This window comes from Nothoprocta perdicaria, unplaced genomic scaffold (assembly GCF_003342845.1).
Source record: "Nothoprocta perdicaria isolate Ctin4 unplaced genomic scaffold, notPer1 scaffold_0, whole genome shotgun sequence".
NCBI classification, from domain to species: domain Eukaryota; kingdom Metazoa; phylum Chordata; class Aves; order Tinamiformes; family Tinamidae; genus Nothoprocta; species Nothoprocta perdicaria.
The window spans coordinates 14,040,713-14,061,660 of record NW_020454092.1 but is presented as its reverse complement, the minus strand read 5'-3'; the positions used below and the strand labels follow the sequence as shown (position 1 = coordinate 14,061,660).

Sequence of the window (20,948 nt, the reverse complement as noted above, 5' to 3'; positions counted from 1 at the left end):
GGACAACAAGTTTTAAAGCAGCTATCATACATTTTAAATGTTACTTACAAAATGTCACCTTTAGAAACACATCTGTCATTCCATCATGAGACTACTCTATCCTGTGACATTCATTTTAGCATGTTAAGACATCTGCACATAAGTCTACAATCAAAGACAAGAATACATTTGTATAAAATATTAGTGACATGTATTACTAAAAGTATTACTAAAAGATATTTAAGAAACTAAATTTCATATAACAGTTATCAAGTATATAAAACATTAATCATAGAATGAATCCCTCGACATTTTTCAGACAATATTTATAACGGGTCTAATGAAATGTCTGTAGTAGAAGTGTCAGCTCTTCCCTTAAAATAATAGGGTGGGGAATAAAAACAAGGAGTTCAAAGTTTGTTCACCAAAAACTTCAGTAAGCCCCTATAGTCTTTGTTGCTCCAATGAACTAACAGAAATCTAGAGAACATTTTATTTTCCTCTGCAGCAAGGAAAAAGGAGGGGAAAGGGTAGCTTGATACTGGGATCATTTAGACATAATCTAATCAATTCCACACCAGAGCCTCTTTTCCCTCCCACTAGATTTCTAGATTGGGGCACAGCTAGAAAAACAAACACAAGTCTGTAAAAAACCTTACACTCTGAAATAGGATGTGAAACAGATTTACACTTCCATTCCCTTGTGCATCTTCTGGAAGGAAAGGGGTAGCTGTGCCAAAGGCTTAACTCTTGCCATTCTAGTTCTTTTTCAGTTAATTTTGAGAAAAAAAAAAAAAAAAAAAAAAAAAAAAAAAGATAGTCTTAGAAAATACATATTCAATGACTTTCTTTCAAAAGCAAAAAAGGCCATCATGTGACCTTTGCATGACTATTTTCTTCAATGATCTACTGTACAGAAGCCCAAACAGTGTTTGCCTACAGTGTATCTAAAAAAGATACTCAGTCTCAATTTGAGGAGAAATTTCTAGCTCTCAAGAATAGAAAGAGCCATGAGTTTCTACTAAGTATCTTCCTGCAGTGGTTAGTCTGGTGAGTAGGGAAGGTTGCTTATCAACTCTGCCTATAAAATGAGGAATTAGATGAGGCCAGCAGTGATTTCCAAATAAATAAAAGGAGGTACTGCTTTGTGCAACAGTCATATTGCAATACTTCTGGCTGTAAAGAGCTAACAAAATTCTCACACAGGTATGGCTGAAAGACCTTGGGAAAAGACTCTTCCCTGCATACCTGCTATCAGCTACCATCAGCGATAAGCTAATAGGCTAATCTCGCAAATTATTCTATGTTCTTATGTAGGACCTAAGCGCAAACACAATGCCAGCTGAAAACACCAGTATCTCACCATCCCACAGGGCATCAGATCCACAAAGCAACTAGGGGCAACAGTGAAATTATAAACTGAAAACAGTTCTAAGCAGTCTGATAGCTACAACAGTTCATGTAAGCCTTGCAAAAACAGGAAAAAAAAATGGTTATAAATAAGCGAGACTAGGCTGCTGTATTGCCTTCACTATCTGACATTGGTGAAGCCGCTATGGGAAATCGTGCCTGGCATCTACATTTCAAGATGAGTATTGATAAAATGGGAAGAACCAAAATAAATGTATTCAGGCTAAAAAAAAAAAGTAGATCAGAGTTAAAGACTTCAGGAAAGTACAACAAGACTTTCAAGAGTACCAAGGGCACCTGGAGATCTACTCTACAAATGCTAGAGAGCAACTGACTCCAGCTGCCAGTGCAGAAAGGTGAGAGGGCCTTTGCTCCCATCACTTCCTACTCACCTCCTACTCGTGCACAAAATGCACATCAGCTCTAAGAAGGTGCTGTAATGAGATTTCAGTCATTCATATGTTACCTGCTTGCAAGCAGACTCAAAAAACATGTCATTTTGGTTACTAAGAAAAAAAACTTTCTCACCCACCTTGCTTCATAGCTACTCCTCCTGCTTCCATGACCTGCTACCAAAATCTTTTACTCCTCTCTCCTGTGGAGGATGAATCTGATGTGGTAGAATGAGTCCAACAACTGTGTCTGAAGCCAACTGGAGTAAACTGCAGTAGCATTAATGCAAAAAATCTTTCAGTTTTTCTGTTGCCTACACAGTTTTGAATAAGAGATGACCAAAGACATACCAATTTAATAGTGAGGAAAGCAGCCGGTTTATGAGGTAGCATAAATGTTCCTACACGCAGTACATCTTACCAAAAAAAAAAAAAAAAAAAAAAGAAAAAAACAACAGAATGTGACTAAGTCATTATCCTGGTTATTAAGAATGAACTAAAACATGATGAATAGACCTATTAATTTTTTCATGACTTACTAGTCCTCTAAGGTTTTGTCACTACATCCTTCCATCTTTTGTGATCTTCACTATTGCATCGGTACAGAAACCTACCCCTACCACAACAGCCAAACCAGTAGAGACCATCTTGGCAATCCAATCATTACACTGTGCATCAAATGGCTGTGGACTCTCTAGTACAAGTTAAGTGAATTCAATAGCTGTGCACCTTCAACTTGTAGCAATAGAGGTCTAAGTCCATCTACATTGCCAGTTTGGAAGGGGTGTTAAGCCACCAAATTGAGCCAGTGGGTATTTAATACAGGAACGCCAGAAGCTCTCCACACAGCTGGAATCCTACTATGGGAGACCTGGAGATAGGAAGTCAACATCACCCCGTAGTATGGTCCAGCACTGAAGATCTGTTCATGCTTTGGCACACAAAATGAGTACACCACAAGAAACTGTTCTGAACCAAGGAGACATGGTGATTTTCAGTGTGTACTGATTTTATCACAGACTTTTGAGACGAAGGATTCCCAAATTTAGCATTCTAAGCAGCAAAATTCACATTTTTCCATGTTTTCTTAGTCTGTTCAGGCAAAAGTACACAACATCAAGCTGTGGTAAACCTGAAAGATGCAACATATCCTTACATAACATTATCAGATAGTGTGAAAAATAAAATAACTTTCAAATTCTTTCAAAAAGATTATCAGCTGACAATTTCGATAGACTTTCATCCTTAAGTCTCTGGTAACATTTGTGCAAGCAAAATGAGCCAAATGTTTCACTGTCAATCTAAAACTTAAGTGTTTGGGGGCTTTTTATTTATTTATTTTGAGCAAGTTATGTTTATCCAGAGATTTTAAAATGCATCCCTTTGAGATAAACTGACAGACTACTGAAACAGCGAAGGTTGATGAGGTAACTTGCTTTAAAAAGCTTGGCAGTCAAGCCAAGGAAACTCGCCTGACAGCTTGTCTGAATTTCTGCTGGATTTCCTGCCTATTTACAAGATTCAATTTGAGAAACTCGACCCTGGCAGCGAGGCAGTGCATTCCCAATGAACCATAACCGCAGCTCATTCTGACCGCAGCAAGCCCAGCTTACCAGGCTTGCTCGCAGGCAGACCTAATGCGGAGAAAGTGTCCAGGATCCTCAGGGCTTACACAATAAGCGCACTTTCACACTGAATTTGCTGCTCCTAGTTTGTTAGATTGAGGTTTCTGGGCAAAAGCACCCCATCCCCCAGGCTCAGGGCCTTCTGAAGGGAGAAATATCCCTTAATCTGCCATTGAAATGTAAATCTGCTGTCGGCAGGACTGGAGGAAAGAGTTCATTCATCTGCAGCCCAACTGCTTTCATGCTGCACTGTACTCAGAAGAGATACCAGCTTCCACACAGACACAAGTTCCTTGACTTGAAACCCCTGAGAAAGCTAACATCTTTGGGAGGGAATCTTCAATTAAACTTTAATATTTACCTAGGATGTTGAACTTCCCTATGCAAACACTCTGATGTCAAACTGACATCAGAACAGAATGGAAATTAGCTCCTTGGATGCCACATTTCAGATACAACACCACTTTCAAAATGAGTTTATTTTCTGATAGGCAGAGGGGAGTCCCTTTTTAAAAATCATCTACTATTTAGATGATGATGATCATCATCAGGATTCTAGTATTTGACTATATGCCAGCCATGACACTTTATATTGGGAATTAACATCAGCAATGAATGTTCCTAAACAGAATGGCCAAAAAAAAAAAAAGGAAAAAAAAAAAAAAAGAAGGATCTGATCTCAACTCCTGTCTGCTTCCCCAAGGGAAAGGTATTCACTTGCTCCTGAAAAGGTTACAGAAACAGCAAACAGCTGCAAACAGCAAAACCTGCAGTTTGAAGAAGCCCTCAGGAAGGCCCTCGCAAGCATGCACAGTTGGCACAAGAGCTGCTTAGCCACAGAAACTGATTCTGCAAAGCTACAAAACACGGGTGGATCTCACGGGTCATTCAAGCAACCAGGAAATACCCCAAATGTAACCATACAGAAGACTTCTCCAACTGTCCTCTCAAATTTCACATTTCCAGCCAGCAGCACTCTTGCTGCAGTCTCACTACAACAGCAGTGGCTAAAGGAACACTTGCTTTTTTGGTAAGGTCTTCTCATCTTTTCTGCTTCAGATTCTTTCTGGATATCAATAAGGTCATATTTGACTTTCAGGTACATGGAGATGGCATTTACTTTACAGATGTAGACTTTTAAGGACAAGAAACTGTACGTGTATATAACTGTAACAAGTTGTAGTTCACTGTATTTTCCTCTTACTTCTGTTTTATAGAAAGCATCATTTTCATCACTAAAGTCTTCAGAACGAGAACCTGAGGCTTACCCAAATGCAGAACCTCTTCTATCATGTTAGCGACAACCTGCTCATTAGGAACAAAAAGCCATGGTAAAGACTTAACAGCTGTTTTTCTTTTCTTTAATTACTCTGCTCATAGCTGAGATTTTCCAGTCCTGAATTTACTTTTCCAACTTCAGTCACACAGGATTTCTTTCAGTGTACCTTGAATGCACAGTTTTGCCTTTGTTTCCAGCTGAGACTAAAGCATTGAGAACAGTCTCCATGCTGTTAAATCATGCTATTCCGCCTGCTTAAGGCCAATATAATATATACTCTAATACTCGCTTTGAAATAAATACTTGAAGATAGTAAACCAAGGCTTTTGGAGTTAGAAGATTTTACTCTCCCTTGCTCTCTTTGTCAATATTAGACTAAGCTTACATTGCTATCTAGGGAAATTTCTTACAGGCAGTTTTTTACTGATGGATTATGAGAGATTTTTCTTCTTCCTCTTCTGGTCTCATAGACAAACTTTTGATATTCATTTCTCACAGTTCTGTCATCTCACTGAAATCCTAGATAAGTTAAAAGTTGTTCGTTTTTAATAGAAATCTTTCTTCCCAATATTTATTCATTAAAGTAGAACAAAACCTGAAGGATAAAGGCAGGAATTCATTCAGGATTTCAAAGACTTAAGTGCAGTGACAATTTTTCTTCTATTCTTCCTCTCCTCTAGGATCTGTGTCAAGCCTCCCATTTTAAGACTTGTCCTGGGTTTTTCTTCAAAAGTAATTTTCCTCAAAAATACTAGATGCATAATAATAATTCTGCACTCTTCTAGGCATTTTACAAACCTGTTACATTCAGTCAGAAGAGAGGAAACAAAAACAGTGAGAGATGTTGTCTTAAGGCCTCAACACAGAGGAAAGAGGGGCATTCATTATTTAAAAAGGCATGTGAAGAGAGCCACTTTCCACTAAAGTAGCAAGTCAAAAAAAAGTTTCTATCTTGTATTAAAATGCACAATGCAGAAAAGAAAAAAAATATATACAGATTTGTTGAATTAGCTACATTTTCATTCATATTCAAATCAAACACACAATTCTTACGAACACTAAAATACAGACACTGCAATGTCCAAATTTTCATAAAAACATAACAATGCTTCATTGTAGCAGTAAAGTATTTACAACGTGGATTCTTTAAAGTGTTCAGACACTTCTTGAATTACACATGTAACATTGAGTTTAGTTGTAATCTTTTGTTCTTTGTTTAAGAAAATTCTAAGCTCACCAGTAGGAAATTAAAATATGATGTTCATGCATCATTTGAATCATCACCTGGGCTTTTGTCTCAAGAACTGACAGGGAATATCAATGCGTTAATTGAAACGCGCAGTATGTAATCCACAGGACATCTTTAGCATATGTTTCCTTCCAAGGGCTGAAAAGAGCTCTCCTCATTTTCTCAGCACTATATTTGGAGACTGCCATTTTCATGCTAAAAACATGAACAAAAATGTTGTATGTATAAATAAATGTTATTTTCTCAACAACATCCTCCTAGAAAGTCATAGACAACATTGTATCTGTTTTGAAACTAGGGAAAATGAAAGATGGTCACAGTGCCATTAAAAAGAAAAAAAAAGGCACCTTGTCTAAAGTGGTATTCATACTTCAAAAGAACCAGAAAAATAAATCATATCAGAAACCTAGCACTAGATAATAAGAATGATGGAACATTCTTATTGATGAAGGAGAATAAGCTGGTGCATGTAACAAGGCAAAGCTCAATACTCAAAGCTATCATAATTTAAAATTAGACATAATTATCCTTAACAAAACCAGGCACTGTGGAAAGGGGCTTTGGAACAGCTGCTCCTCTTCAATTTAAATGCTCATTTGTTTTACATTGACCTAGAAATCAGTATCCTCCTAACCAAAAGCCAATTAGATAATAGTCTCTCTTTCAAGCTTGTAGAATACTAATTTTTTAATGTCTTTAGTACTGAAAAGCAAAGCAATAAATGGCAGATGACACAAGTATACTCTGCTTCAATACGCACAACCACAAAAAAAAAATTATGTCTTTTTGGTTTTGTTTTTCCTTTCTAAAAGGTCATATTTACAATCCAGACTGACACCTGCCACATACTTGTGCTAACCTTTTGGTGCAGTCTCGGTGCTTTGGACAACATTCCTTAAGTTTAGGATCATCATGGTATGCTGCAAAGATGGGAACTGATTTAGCAGGTGAACACAGGGGAAGAAACTCCAGCTCCGCTCCTACGTCACAGCACACAGGAAAATGTTGAGTCTGCTGCAGCAGAAGTATCCCCGTGTTCTCTCCACAGGTGAAAGGAGGGCACCAACCCACCAAACAGACGCGGCAGCATCACCAGCAATGCTGCAAGGCTCTCCTTGCAATCGGCCTCTCCCTCCACGCAAGGTCAGGTCACTAACATCAATGATTTTAGAGACAGAATCCCTTTCAGCAGGGGATGCTCTCAGCATCTGAAAGACGCTGTAGAATAAACAAGTCACGTCTCAAGCAACAGAATTAATGACACTTGGTTTCCCACTGCCTTGATTTTGTCTTTCAGCATCTCGCTCCCTCCCATGGTCCCTGCAGGGATGATCTCAGTTGTCCCGGTTCGCCCCCGTGATGCAGGAGACTGCGCTGCCCACTCGGAGCTGCCCACTCTGTGTCACAGCCACATCAGCCCCGGTGCCGCCAAAGCTGAGTGAACAATGACTTGTCTTTATCTCCCAGAGGAAGTAAGAGTCTTTCTCCTCCTTGTTTCCAGTTTTTATAAAGTCATAGTAACAATTATTTTTGACATTTCTTTCTCTTTTCAAATCTGGATGGAATTGCCCAGCGGCTTAGAAGTTTCCAGCAAACAAGGAGCGCTTGCATAAAGTTTGATGAGCTGCCATTGCTCCATGTTTCTTGGTCATTTACTCCATTACTTTCAAATTTGGCTAAAGCCAAGGCCAAAAGAATATATTCATCTGTTCCAGCTCTATACAGACCAAATCATAATGATTGCCAGTTTGATTACAATCAAATACAAAGCCGTAAGATTTCTTGGTCTTCTGAGTCTTGGCAGCATCCCTAGAGAAAATTATTTCCAGAAAAGCAGCAGAGCCTTTTCTAAATGTACCAACAAAACAAGCTTCTGAGAGAGCTGGTATCACACTGAGTAAGACAGGATCTGGGAAGAAACTAATTAAGGCAGGAAACAACATTAAAAAGGAGAATTCAATTGTACTTTAATATTATATCTTCATGGAAGAAAGAGCAATGCTGGCAATCACCAGCAGTATTGCACAGTTGCATGCTGAAAATTATCTGCTAATGCAAGAGATAGATAGTTCAACAGTCAACAAAAGTCTTCTCAAGCTGCTGAAGTTGTGAAGTAAACAAGCTTATACTGGCAGAATGAATGTGAACAGTCCACATGAAAATCCATCTCCAGAGTAGGCAATGAAGCCACGGGAACCTGTCTCCCCTGAGGTTTCCTACTGAAACCGCCAAAGGAGAAACCAACACAAATGAAAATGTGAGCTGGAATGGACGACACACGATGCTGTAGTTGGATTTTAAATGCATCTTCCTCATCAAAATTATCAGGCATCTGTATTACCAGTTCATTGCTTTATTCCTTCTACTTTCTTCCTGCAAAGCCTCTTTTGCAACAGGCAGCATAGGAGAAAAAACACCCATTTCCCTGCAGGAAAGAGTCAGGGATCGGGCAACAACCAGATAATCTAGGGCAGCTAGGAGGATGTCAATCCCAAGCAAAATAATGATTTTAATCCTCCATCAGCTTTTCCAAATAAAGGACAAAAGAAGAAATAACATCAATTGGTTCTTACACACTTTGGGTTTGGGAGGTTTAAATTGATTGCCTCTTGATAAAATATATGCGCAGCTTTCCAACTTAAAATTCTTTGGAGCTTTTAACTTGCCAGCAAACAATAATTCAAAAAAAAAAAAAAAAAAGTAGCACTATGAAACAGCAAAAATATTTGGATTAAGAAGTAGCCAATCAACTGAATTTTTAAAAAGAGCTGTCAAAAGAAGAAACACTATTGACTAGAAGCATCCAGTGTCAACAGAACAGCAATACATTCAACATTAATCAGCATTTCAATCAATGACCTAGAAATAACTATAAAACCACTGATGATAAAAAGTAATCGTATTACAAAGCTTGGCACAGTGCAAACAGTGAGCTCAGTGCTGTCGCAGTTATCTGAATGACTTTGCAAGGCTGGTCTATTCGAGTCCTGTCTTAATACAACCAAATGGTAAATTATACTAGCAGGAGAAAGGATTCAGGGAATAACTACAGCGTAACAGGAACATCTGCAATTCTGCAGCTCCACAGATCTGTCTTGGGCCCTTTTTTCTAAAACAGGGTACCACATTTGCCAGTCTCCAGTCCTTCACTACTAGAATTACTTTAAGGCATAGGTTGCATGCAGCACAACTAGGAGTTCAGATGTTTCATCCCTGTATTGTTTTAAAGCTGTGTGACCCTTCGCTCATTGAATCAGCAGTCCATCCCCTTTACCCTTTTGTTCAGCTGTTTCACTTTTCTCAAAGTCTCGTTCTACATTTTTCTGAGCCTCTACAATGACGGTTCTTAAGCAGGTTCCAGGGAGACTAAAGATAGAGCTCTCTTAGCTGACTCTCTAGCTCTTCACCAAGCTTTCTCGTTCTAAATTGGTTCATTTTTCTGAAACTGAAAACAGCATTAGTGGCCTTTCGACTATTTTTATTCCTGCGGGCTTTCTGCCTTAAATTTTGAACTAGAATTGAGAATCGAGCTAATCATTGAGGCAGCACTTCCTCCCACAGAACCTTTGCATTGTTCAGCCTACAAATATACAGTCAGAGTCACTGAACATTAAAGGCTTTTGTCTCATTGCATCCCAACATGACATGTCTCCAGTCTACCCACGAGCATCTGAAATCTCCCACCCATATTTCATTCTACAGCGTTTGATCTTCCCCAGCAGACTACAGCCAGTATCACTTACCCTACACTACTCACTGATGATTTCTCTGTTTCTGCTAAAAAGGGTAGAAAATTTCATGATATTTTTTCTGTAAACATGCTACCCAGCCACAAGGTCCATCACTTTTGTCCTCCGACCTTCCCAAATACTTTCTTATATACTTAAATACTCTTTCCCATGTATTTTTTTTTTTTATTTTAAGGATACAAGGGCCAGCCCTTAATATAATCATCTGAATTTGCATATTTTAAGTTATTAAAATAATTAACTCTAAAACATATAGTATAATATGTAATAATTATATTTAGGCCTAGTGAAGATTTGTATACGCTCTCCACTATTCTGAATTGATGGTTTCAGCCATCAGATAGAACAGTAACGTGAACAAAAAGGATGAGCTCAATTCTGCAGCCTAGGGAAAATGCAGTTAAACCAAATTTATCCATTTCAGTTAACAGAAAACAGTCACCTTTCACTGCTTACTCTAGAACATACTGTATAATATTCATACTCCTCTTTGAACCACTGAACTACTGGAGAATTTCTTGATGTGCAAAGAAGACTGAAGCAAATTGTTACTTCAGGTGGTCCATGATTATTCTCAGATGAAGACAATACAGGCAAAGCTCGATGACAAGTCTTCTTAATAACAGGACAAAAAGAAATCAGAGAGCAGATGGAAGGACATGCATCATTAATGTACTTAATGAACAAGTTAGACATACTGTACCTTTCTTTTGAAGTAACTAACCTACGTTATCTAAGAACATCATCAGTTACCTTCCTGTTTATGAATAAGTCATGTGAATTCTGCAGTTCGAATGAGAAATCCAGCACGTTATTGTAGAGTTCATCTTAATTGTGAAACACCTCTCCAGTTCAATGGGTTTTATCTATGCTTGACACTTCCCCATATAGGCTGATATCACAGATTTGCCCGACAGTAACATCCCAATGGGAAGATGGCCTTCAAGCTTCGAAACATCTCATTTATATCAAATCTTGCTGCCATTTGCTTTTTAAAACTAATCTCAATATAACTTATTTCCTAAAAAATAAAAAAATTTAACATAAAAAAGTGAGAAATACTCCATTCAATTTATAATACTACTCTATTGAAATGAAGCTGATACTTAAATGAACTGTCTGGCTGCAGGTAGTACCTGGCATTTATTGATACTGATGCCAGTCATAAAAAAATCCGATTTCCGTTCTACTTTGTTATAATTCAATAAGTTACCAGTCAGCAACATTTCAAATGCAGTATGTAAATTATATCAAGAAAACAAACACGTCAGCATACAACCAGGCATGTTTTCTGCACTTACTAATTAAAAAAAAAAAGTCAAATACACCATTTTAAACAGCTGCCTATTTAATCAGGATTGATACTGATGCCCAAACAGTATAATCTGACAATGATAACATGGTGCCTTTCCTCTCAACTCAGATTTCTTTTTGCATGTACGTGTACTTTCTTTAGTGAGCTCATAAGTTGATTTTGACAAAATTCTTCAATTATTTTGTTCTAATGACGTTCAAGTGTTTCTTGTAAGAGCTGTCTTAAGCACAACTTTCACCTTACCACAACTTTCATCCTAAGATTTCCAGACCAGTCCACAGCTCTATGAGTTTACAGTCCAGTTTCGGACAAATAAGGGGCAGATGTCACAGTAGAAACATACAGCAACAGAAACATTAATCAGCTTGAAATCACAACCTTCCTAGCTGCCAACATATCATACAAATTTATTCTTTATTATGGTCTTTTTTCTTCTTTTGTGAGGAAAGGGAAGACCATGAAGAGACATGAGACATTGTGGGAAGAAGGGAGAAGGGCAGGAGAGCTTAGGAATGACAGAATCAGCACAAATCTTCAAAAGGATCCAGTTCAAATCAGGGACAGCAGGGAGTACAAAACTGCAGAGTTCTAGCAGGTGACCAAAGTCAGCAACATGGATGAAATTAAAGCCAAAGCAGCACTACGATAGTCCAACCAACCTCCTGATGATCGTATTCAACACATTGATAAGTACAGTATATATTTTCTTTGGTAACATCTCATCAATTACTGATGTTTGGAAAATTTGACAGGCTATTTTCCAAAACATCTCTGCAGAGTTACCCATAGGAAATACACAGATGTAAGCAAGCATCAGCTAGAAATCTTCATGAGAAAAAAAGAAGCGCATATACAGTACCCATATTTGTGTAAACAAAGTCACACAGCAGTATTCTCTATATTAAAGTTATGCAGGTGCTTTTTGCTAGTTTTGAATTTGCATGATAAATACAGAAATTACCTCGGGGTTGAATGTTTTATTTAAACTCCAAGACAAATAATTTTAATTCCAAGTTTCAAACAATATATATATTTTTTTATGACTAGATTATAAACTCTGAAATAGGTTTATCTCGTAACTACTTTTACTGTCACTCTACCATATGACCACATTAAAATAATGAGGTTTGAGCATTTATACCTTCAATTAAAGCTTTGTAGCTTCAAGCACTTAAAGAACAAAGACTGCCATTAACCTAGACCTTACCCCTCAAACATGCATCAAATACATTAGCAATGCTACTGAATCATAGGGTCACTGTAAAAATATAATTCTCAGTAGATTCCATCACAAAGCAAAATCTGGAGGATTTTAATTGGATATTATTTAAGGTATGAAATTAAAATCTCTCATCAAGTTATCTTGACAGCTCATTTGATTTATCAGCCTCAGAAACTTTTTAAAGGTTATTCTATGTTAATTATATTTCAAATCCTTCACTGACCCTGCAACTTCTCTCAATCTTCTTTTATAAACACTTAGACCTTTCCAATAACTTTAAGTTCACACAGACACACATTTCTGTATGCTCACACACTGGCCTCCATATGACAGCATTTTATATTCATCATGTACACATATTCCCATTTATGTTTTGGATATTTGGCCACTGCAATAACTAACAACAGAGAAGGGACACCTAAGTCAGTTATTCCATACTATTTACTCCTCAGACAACTTAGGTAAACTATTGCAAACTCTTAGGGCATCCAAGTCAGAAGATCTGGCACATTTAGTTGGACACAACCAGTTTTCAGCACGCAAAAAGCTTCCTCTCCAGTCCCATAACACAAGCATTGAAAAACCAGCATGGTCATTCTTAACTTCTCCTAGTGACAGCTCACAAAGGACAGACCTACAGACACAGACCCTAAATCCTGCCCACTGGTGTAGCGTTGACTCTGATTTAATTCCTTGGGCTCTTAGAGCACAAGGACTCTGCAGTTCCCCCCACTGAAGAGCTGAGCACTCTCAATCCCTGCACAATGGTTCCTGCTGGGAATGACAACACCACTAAACCCAGGAACAAACCTACGCACTTCCTACCTTTGGAGCAGTCCATTTGGGAATCTAAACAAAACTTCTAATGTAATCAGCAAAGAAATGGGCAAAGCAGTCACCCTCTGCCCAGAGACTATAAGAATAGGCTGATTCCCAGAAATGTCTCTTTGAGTTTCTCAAATATTTTGCAAGCTTTAATAAAATGAGCTTTACAGGCAGTCTAAGAGGTATGTGCTACTGCCAGTTTCACTGATGACCAAATAATTGAACCTCAATGATCACGTTTGAGGTACAAGTCTCATGCTTTAGTACTGTGTTTCAATTACAAGACTACTCACACCTCTGCCAGGAGATTTCAGAAAATTCAGTTCTTCCCCTCAAGTCATCTCAAAGCCATAAGGACTACAGATTAACTGTTAGGCAAGATTCTGAGCTACAGCTGCTCAGAGGTGGAGCACGGAAACCACCATATTCCCATTTTCCTCAAAGTAGTAAAATAACAGTTTCACTCTCCTGAGTAAAACTCAGGAGCCTCCTGAACTGCACCAGCTTCGAGAGTTGCAAAAATACATGGCAGAGTCTGGATATGCCAAAATGATACAGAACAGCACACCAAAAGAGATGGTAGACAGCCAAACAAGCAAGATCATGCCACTAATTTCCAGAGCATCTCCAACACTCTTGGCTTAGGCAAAGGGAGTGGGAGGATTTTTACAGCTGCCTTGAAGCTCAGAAAGATTAAACACAGTAGTGTAAAACTTACCTAAGCTTTTTTTCTTTTTCATGTTTAAAGATCTAATAAAGACCCAAGGATCCTATTTCCACATCCCAGGAAACAATAACTAGAAACGTTACCAGACAGAAAAGCAGCCATATTAAGACACTAAATTAAATGCAGACATCTCACGTGGTCTGTCATTCTATGCAAATACTTGCAGAAATCACTGAAATACGACTGCCAGTTTTTGAATATTTTAAAATCAAACTAGGACTTTTTATTGTCTACAGGGGTACATTTTTACATAAATGTGAAAAAGAACCACAAAACACCATCATGGAGTGAAGCATCACTCCAGTGACAAGTCACATTCAAGATGGTCTGAATAATTCTTAATATCCTGCCTTAAGTCTCCCCCCCCCACACACACACCCTTCCCCAAACAAAAAACCTTCTTTCCCCATGCACACACAGCAGTTTCTCACTTTAAACCTACAGTAGTGCTGCTGTCAGGAAAAGAACTAACTGCAAGTGCCAAAAATCAATTCAACATAGACAAAAAGTAACATGCAGCATCTGAAGATAATGAGGACTGCAATCATTCAAACTGACAGTCTACTGTCTGACAATTATCACAAGGCAAGTTTTATGAATTCATATTTTCTGTGATGACAAGAAGCAGGTTACACAGAAGGGTATTCGAATTTTCTTCTGTGTATGAAAATCACCTCTGGGCCAAGGAGTTCACTGCAAAACTGAATTCACTTAACTGAAGTGAATAAAAAGATGCTGACCTGAAAAGATTGAAATTTCTTCAGTCCTGCCTCTTTTTAAATAACATGCACTACATATTGAATATATCTTTAGTACACAAATTATCACAAATATTTACTATTCTTTAATTATATAGACATTTATTATTTACAATTAAATTTTCAGACATCTTCAGCAACTTTTGAAAAAAAAAAAAAAAACCTAAAATATCAACTAGAATTAATGTTTCCTATAATAAAATCTTCAGGTAAAAGAGCATTAGTTTGTTTCAGAATTCACCCAAGTAAATGAAGCTTTCTCATCAGTTCCAAGTTTCTGCTTCTGTAGCACATTCCCAACAGGAGGTAGCTCTAAGCACTCCCCGCATTATCAGCTTGTCCCCCAACTACTACTACATTTTTCAATAAAAAGAGAGGGAATACACTTCATTCTTTTGTGAGGAGGTAGGAAACGGGACTCTATACATTCACCTCGCTTTCAGCATACATATCCAGCAGGAAGGTGGAGAGAGGAGAAGAGCAGTTATTTTCTTTGCAAACTAATGTACAATTTGCAAGTCGGAGAGCTGCTAGTCCCCACAGACGCTGCTCCTTTTAAACCTCCACTCTTCCTTCCAAACCCCCGTGACTGGGAAATTCACAGCCATTACCCAGATGCCTGCATTAAGCAGAGATCATCAAGAATAAACACTAAGTCCATTAAAAGCACTACAGAATAAATAGGAGACCCACAGATTGAATTTTCTTCTTTAACTAAAAGGTTTTTTGAAACACAGAGTGAATATAAAGAAGCCTGAACTTCTGCTAGTGCTTGCACTTCAGCTAGTGTTTTCAATTATTAATTTCTGCACAGAATTGACAATCAGCACAGAACTAAACTCTCCTTTAGGTACATATTCTACTGGAAAGGAAAACACATCTAGCTCTTCTCCAGGTCACCCTTGCGGCACTGGTGTTGTTTCGCATTGAAAGAGTAACTCACTATACTGGAATAAGAGGCTGCCAGTGTTCCAGCACCACCTAGCAGGTCGGAGACCAAAACACAGTTTGGCAACAGAGCTTCTGACACAAAATGGTAAGAATAATCATTTACATAATTAGGAAAAATAAAAAAGAAAAAAGAAAAAGCTCCTTTTTATTTTTCCTTAGTTACTCCAACTATCATCATTGTGCTACAATTGGTGTTTTCTCTGAGGCTTGTCAGGATCTGCCACTAAAATACGAGGTTAATTTACACTCCACCTCAAAAAGGTCAGTCACTAGCAGTGGTCACTGTGGAATACAACCCCAGAATCAATTCTGTGACACTAGGGAATCGCTCACGCTTCCCAGGGTTTCCGAGGAACTTCTCCCAGTGGATCCCCAGCCCTGGCTGTGCGGATAGCTCTGGCCATACCCTGGCGATCGCCAGCAGATGGCAGAGGCACCTCACGCTCCTGGGCGGCTCCTCTCACACGGCGGTGCAGGCTAAGGACTGGCCAGGCCAGGCGCAGCTGCCACCATCCTGAACTTCACTCCGTAAAATGCTGCATTTTTCAGTGCTACAGAGAATTCTGGATAGGTATAGGCTACAATTTAGAAAACTGAAGCTTGTAAGGGTTAAAGAAAAAGTTCAAAGTTTCTTTTGCAAAAGTATGAGAATCAGATTTTCTACTGAGAGGCTCTTTCAAAGCAATTCCTCCTTCACGTGTTCTCCTTTTTTGTGATGGAACATGTGCGGTATCTTATTCTTAGAACACCTCTATAACTTCTCTGGGCATGAGATAGTAAGCAGAGCATTTAAAATGTAATCCTAATTTAAGGATCCCACACTATCAGATGTTTCCTTCATAAAAGCTGGGTATAGAGATGAGCTGCTATTTACCAGACAGGGAAAAAGAAGCAGACCTCAACAAATGCAAATATGCCCTTGGCACTCTTATGGGAACCCAGAGGAGCAACCCATTCACAACAACAGGCAACGCCAGGGGAAAGCCATCCATTTTCCGCACAAGCTCCGGCCCTGGCATGCTAACACGTTGAGGCATTGACACTGGTATCAAGATAAATACCTTTTGGCTGTCTGTTTCATCCACAGTTTTGTTGAAATAAAGATTTGCAAGAAGTACACTCCCAATCTACCTTCTCTAAACCAATCCCAGTGTCTCTTTCCCAACTTCTTGTCCTTTCTAAAATTAAGCAAATTAACATGTTCTTCATGTCTTTGCTTATAAGAGAATACTTCTATAGTCTTGATTATTCTCATCAGGTTTATTCAAAACATTGTCCAAACTCCAACGCTGTCTAGGGTGTTCGCAGGCCAAGACTTTAGAGGAAGAAAACCTTAAACTAAGCAAGAAGGCATCTTCCACAGCATTATGCTTCTGTTGCTTAATTACATATACATGCACGTATATACAAAAACACACACACCACATCTCCCACCCCATTTTTTTTTTTTAAGGTTTGGGTGGTTGTTTATTTACTTAAACGTTTTTACTTCTTTAAGAGTGAAAAATAAAATCCCTGAGCAACAACTATATGTATTCTCCTCCTGCTACCCCCTCCTTCTACTTCCTTACCTATCTGAAAGTTTTACCTGTCAAATATGAATCAAAACCATAGGATGCTCTCCACTACAAGTCAGTCCAAGAGGATCAAAGCCATCTAACTTCAGGGAGATGATTAGAATAGAGCAGATGATGAACTGAAGGTCACTCTCTGAAATCCTCACACACTTTTTGGAAAGCACACAAATCTCATCCACACCGATCGTTTCACAGAGACGACACTGAGCAGTCAGTCTGTGTCAGCTTCTCAAGTCAAGGATCTAGTGACAACTGCTGTGCTGGCAAGTTAATCCAGATTATCGCACACATAAGAAATGAAATACGTTGCTGAACAACGAATTGTACTTAAGCAATTCAGCACATGAAAATTTGATATATTCCCACTTCTTGAGTTGTTGCCGATAAGCAGCCTAGCTATCAGTCTTGCTTCAAAAACTGCAAAGTAATTTCTATAGGTCTGTTATTCTTATCTTTTTGCTTTGCAAATATTTTCAAAGTTCAAAAGAATGTAAAATAAGTACAGCAAGCAACCTGTAAGATTACTAGTGATTAGAAAGTAAAAATCACAGTATTCAATGTCAGCAAAGTTGTTCAGCAAAGGAAAATCCACTGATCACTACAGTGCCATAAAGGAGGAGCAGAAATTTTATGTGCAACTTTGAATGGTCAATATTTTTGGTACCACACTTCTATTTCTCTCTTGCTGTGTTATTTGCCGCTTTAGTAACAAATAATAAGAGAACTTAAACAGTAATGATAAAAGACAGGCATAATAAAATGGCTATTACACTAGCAAGAAGCTTGTTGTTGTTGCTGCAGTTTGTGAAACACCTTTCAATACCACGAGCATATTAAAACAGCTGCAATCACATAACTAGTTCCAAGATCCTAGGATTCACTGCATTTAATTAGGTGTTCATCTTGTGACAACCTCTCTAGTCATTGCTTTAGTGCACCCCTTCATATAAGAATTCTTAATTTTTAGCCTTAGTTAACAGCACTCTAATTAATATATAGCCCACCATAAACTATACATGGCTGTTTTCCTACGTCTAACTTTCATTTTTTAACAACTGCAACAAAAAGGGACAAATACTGGATTGATAGTTGAAATTTTCAGCTTTAACTAGAAGCATGACTATTTTTAAAATATATCATTAGTCCCATTTCATATGAGAGTATTTGATTTACAACACAAACAGCATCCTTAAAAATTTGAAACGTATCGTATCAACACAGTTAATGCAAGCATTAAGTCTTGCATGCAAATACATCTGCAGCCCACTGAATAGCACAAAAGGGTAGAACAAAGTAACAGTCAAAATTAAATGCCTGAAAACTAATGCTTTCTTTTAGAGAGCATTTAATTTAATGTTATTTTCATTAAATTAAGCTATGAAACTTAAAGTTATGGCATTTGTCTTTCCCTGAAGAATAAGTCTGCATTTTAACTTACCACTTTTTTAAATGTCCCTTAGACAAATACTTAGATGCTAAGTTCATGCAAGAATTTTCTCTTTGCATTGATACTGTCAAATCGCAAGTGTCATTAAGAACAGATATCTAAGCCAAACACTACTACAATTGTATTTATCAAACAGGCACCAACCTAAGACACAGTAAGACTGAATCAATGCAGAAGCATTTCAATGTATTGATGTGACACGCATATCTAAAATTGCTAAGATATCAAGTACTTCATTATAAAATCAAAATTACTGGTCGTACAAATGCATAGGTTTTTCAGCTTTAAAAAATTTAGTTTCATTTCAAGCTCTCTCGTGGTACTAGACCACCTAAGCTTCCCAAAGAAAGCTCTAAGGGCTACCAATCTAAATTACAGAGAAGGTGCACCGTGCTATTTATGGTGTCATCGTTTTTACACAGCCTTACAATATAAGATACATTTACTAAGTTTCTTATACCCATATACCCTAATATAACTGACATATCAACATTACCTCCACAGGAGCAAAACTTGTTAATGTATGCAAACTCCATGGAATTTGGCAAAAATGCTTTCAAAGCTTCACTTTTATTCTTCTAGTCATCAATACTTATATTGCATATATGATGGAATAACCGTCTTCTCCTGTTCTTAAACTTTTCTCTTCGCTGCACTTGAGCAATTTGAAGTATTTAGGGGGAACAATATCTAAAAATAAAAGGTATGTTCTTTTCAGATTGCAATCTACTGGCTTCCAATAGCCAGCCGAATTTCCTTCACATACAGAATACTTTCCTCCAAGAAGATGATGATTTAATAGACTCAATACTCTTCAAAAATATTTTTATTTTACCAAAACTCTTCTTTTGGAAGAAACCATGCAGAAAAGCAGACATCAGCTCCAGCTTTTCAATTCCTTGGCCAGCTACCTGTTCTCTGGGGTAAAAGGTGAAGGTAACTACTCAAAAATGTTTCCCAATTAAACTTGTGAGCATGAGAGCTTTAGGATTTAAAACATCTCCTTAGATTTCCAGCAACTTGTTCTCTTGCAGAAATTGGGAGTGTAAGTAGCATTGCGAGGGAGCCTCCCGCAAGATGGAATTATTCTTCACATACACACATTTCCCTGTTCTTTTTTTTTTTTTTTTTTATCAAAAATCAGATGAGTGCATTTTCACCCTAAGTCATCCCCTCCAAAACAAAAAAGGGCGGGGGGGTGTCCATGAGAAGAAAATGCTGGATTCACTGAGCAGGAAACGACAGAAACAAAAAGCTAAAACACAGGATCACCAGGATCACACCACTTTTTATTTACAGCACAAAGGCAACAAGACTCATTCCAGCCTCACTCACCAAACCAGCAGTAAGTGAAGGAGCAGACTGTCCCAGGGACTGATTTCTCATTCGGACCAGGTTTGAGGTATCTCCAGGGGGCTGCCATACTGTTTGTCCCACTCCACTGTGGACACTATTTGATAAAGGGAGTAGTTGCTTTCCTTTAAAAACAAAAACAAAATACTATCAACTTGTTTAACAAGCTTAAGAGTTCACCATATAATTCTGAAAACAAATATTACACATGGAGAAATAGTGGTCAAAAAAAGCAATTTGCAAGTTCTGGCAGGTTAGAACATGTAAAGGCACATTACCCATGACCATCATAAGCCTGATAATCAAATATTTCAAAGAATCTAGTTTATTTTCATTATGAGGTGATGTCTAAAACCAGCAGTTGCAGCAGCACAATCCTGTCACTTCATATCTTTCTATATTTCATGCAACTTTAAAATGATACATTTGCTGCTAATTAAACTATTTATTATACTGTAGATGAGCAATGGTCATGTTGTCATCATAACATAACATACACTTAAGCATTACTTTCCTTGGAACTATGGCTGGGCTTTGCATGGCAGTTACTACCTGCACAAGTTCATACCACTGTACCTTACCACAGGAACTACAACAGCATTTAATCTGCTCAGTACATTCTTTTCCTAGCAATATAACACTCCTTTATGAAAAATCTCCAGCGGTGAATTTTCACAAAGAGAAAGAACTGAAGTCAAAGTAGGCTATAGCTTGACTTCAAGCTTGGCAGTGTCCTTTTATATGCAATTATGTCATTTACAAAAAAAGAGAGGAGAGTCTTGTTTTAGTCTTGTGGCTAAAACACATGAGTCTGTAAATCTGGGTTTCATTATTGGCTTCCAAATGACTTCATCTACAACTCGGATCAGTCAGCCCTGTTCTTCAGTCTCACTATATGTTGCAAGGCGGTTAAAAAATACCTCTTTTCTTCAACATCAGGATCATCAGATTAAATAAATTGCTATTTGCAAGACAAATGAAAATTGAGTCTGCTATTACTGCACTAGCCTAAGACAGGCTTTACCTCCAACAATGAAATAGAGTGAGACATAGTGGGAGGCACCTATTTATAGCTGGGAAAAGGAAGGAT

At 38.0% G+C, this 20,948-nt stretch overlaps 1 protein-coding gene across 2 annotated transcripts in view; it reads right to left on the bottom strand.

Annotated features, from left to right (window-relative positions):
* MAST2 (microtubule associated serine/threonine kinase 2) overlaps positions 1-20,948 on the bottom strand; it is a 184,519-nt gene that overhangs the window by 143,788 nt on the left and 19,783 nt on the right. For both annotated transcript variants that reach the window (XM_026033667.1, XM_026033676.1), the window contains one exon: positions 19,841-19,983. In XM_026033667.1, the coding sequence (XP_025889452.1) occupies positions 19,841-19,983 (143 nt within the window). The remainder of the gene's footprint in view (positions 1-19,840; positions 19,984-20,948) is intronic.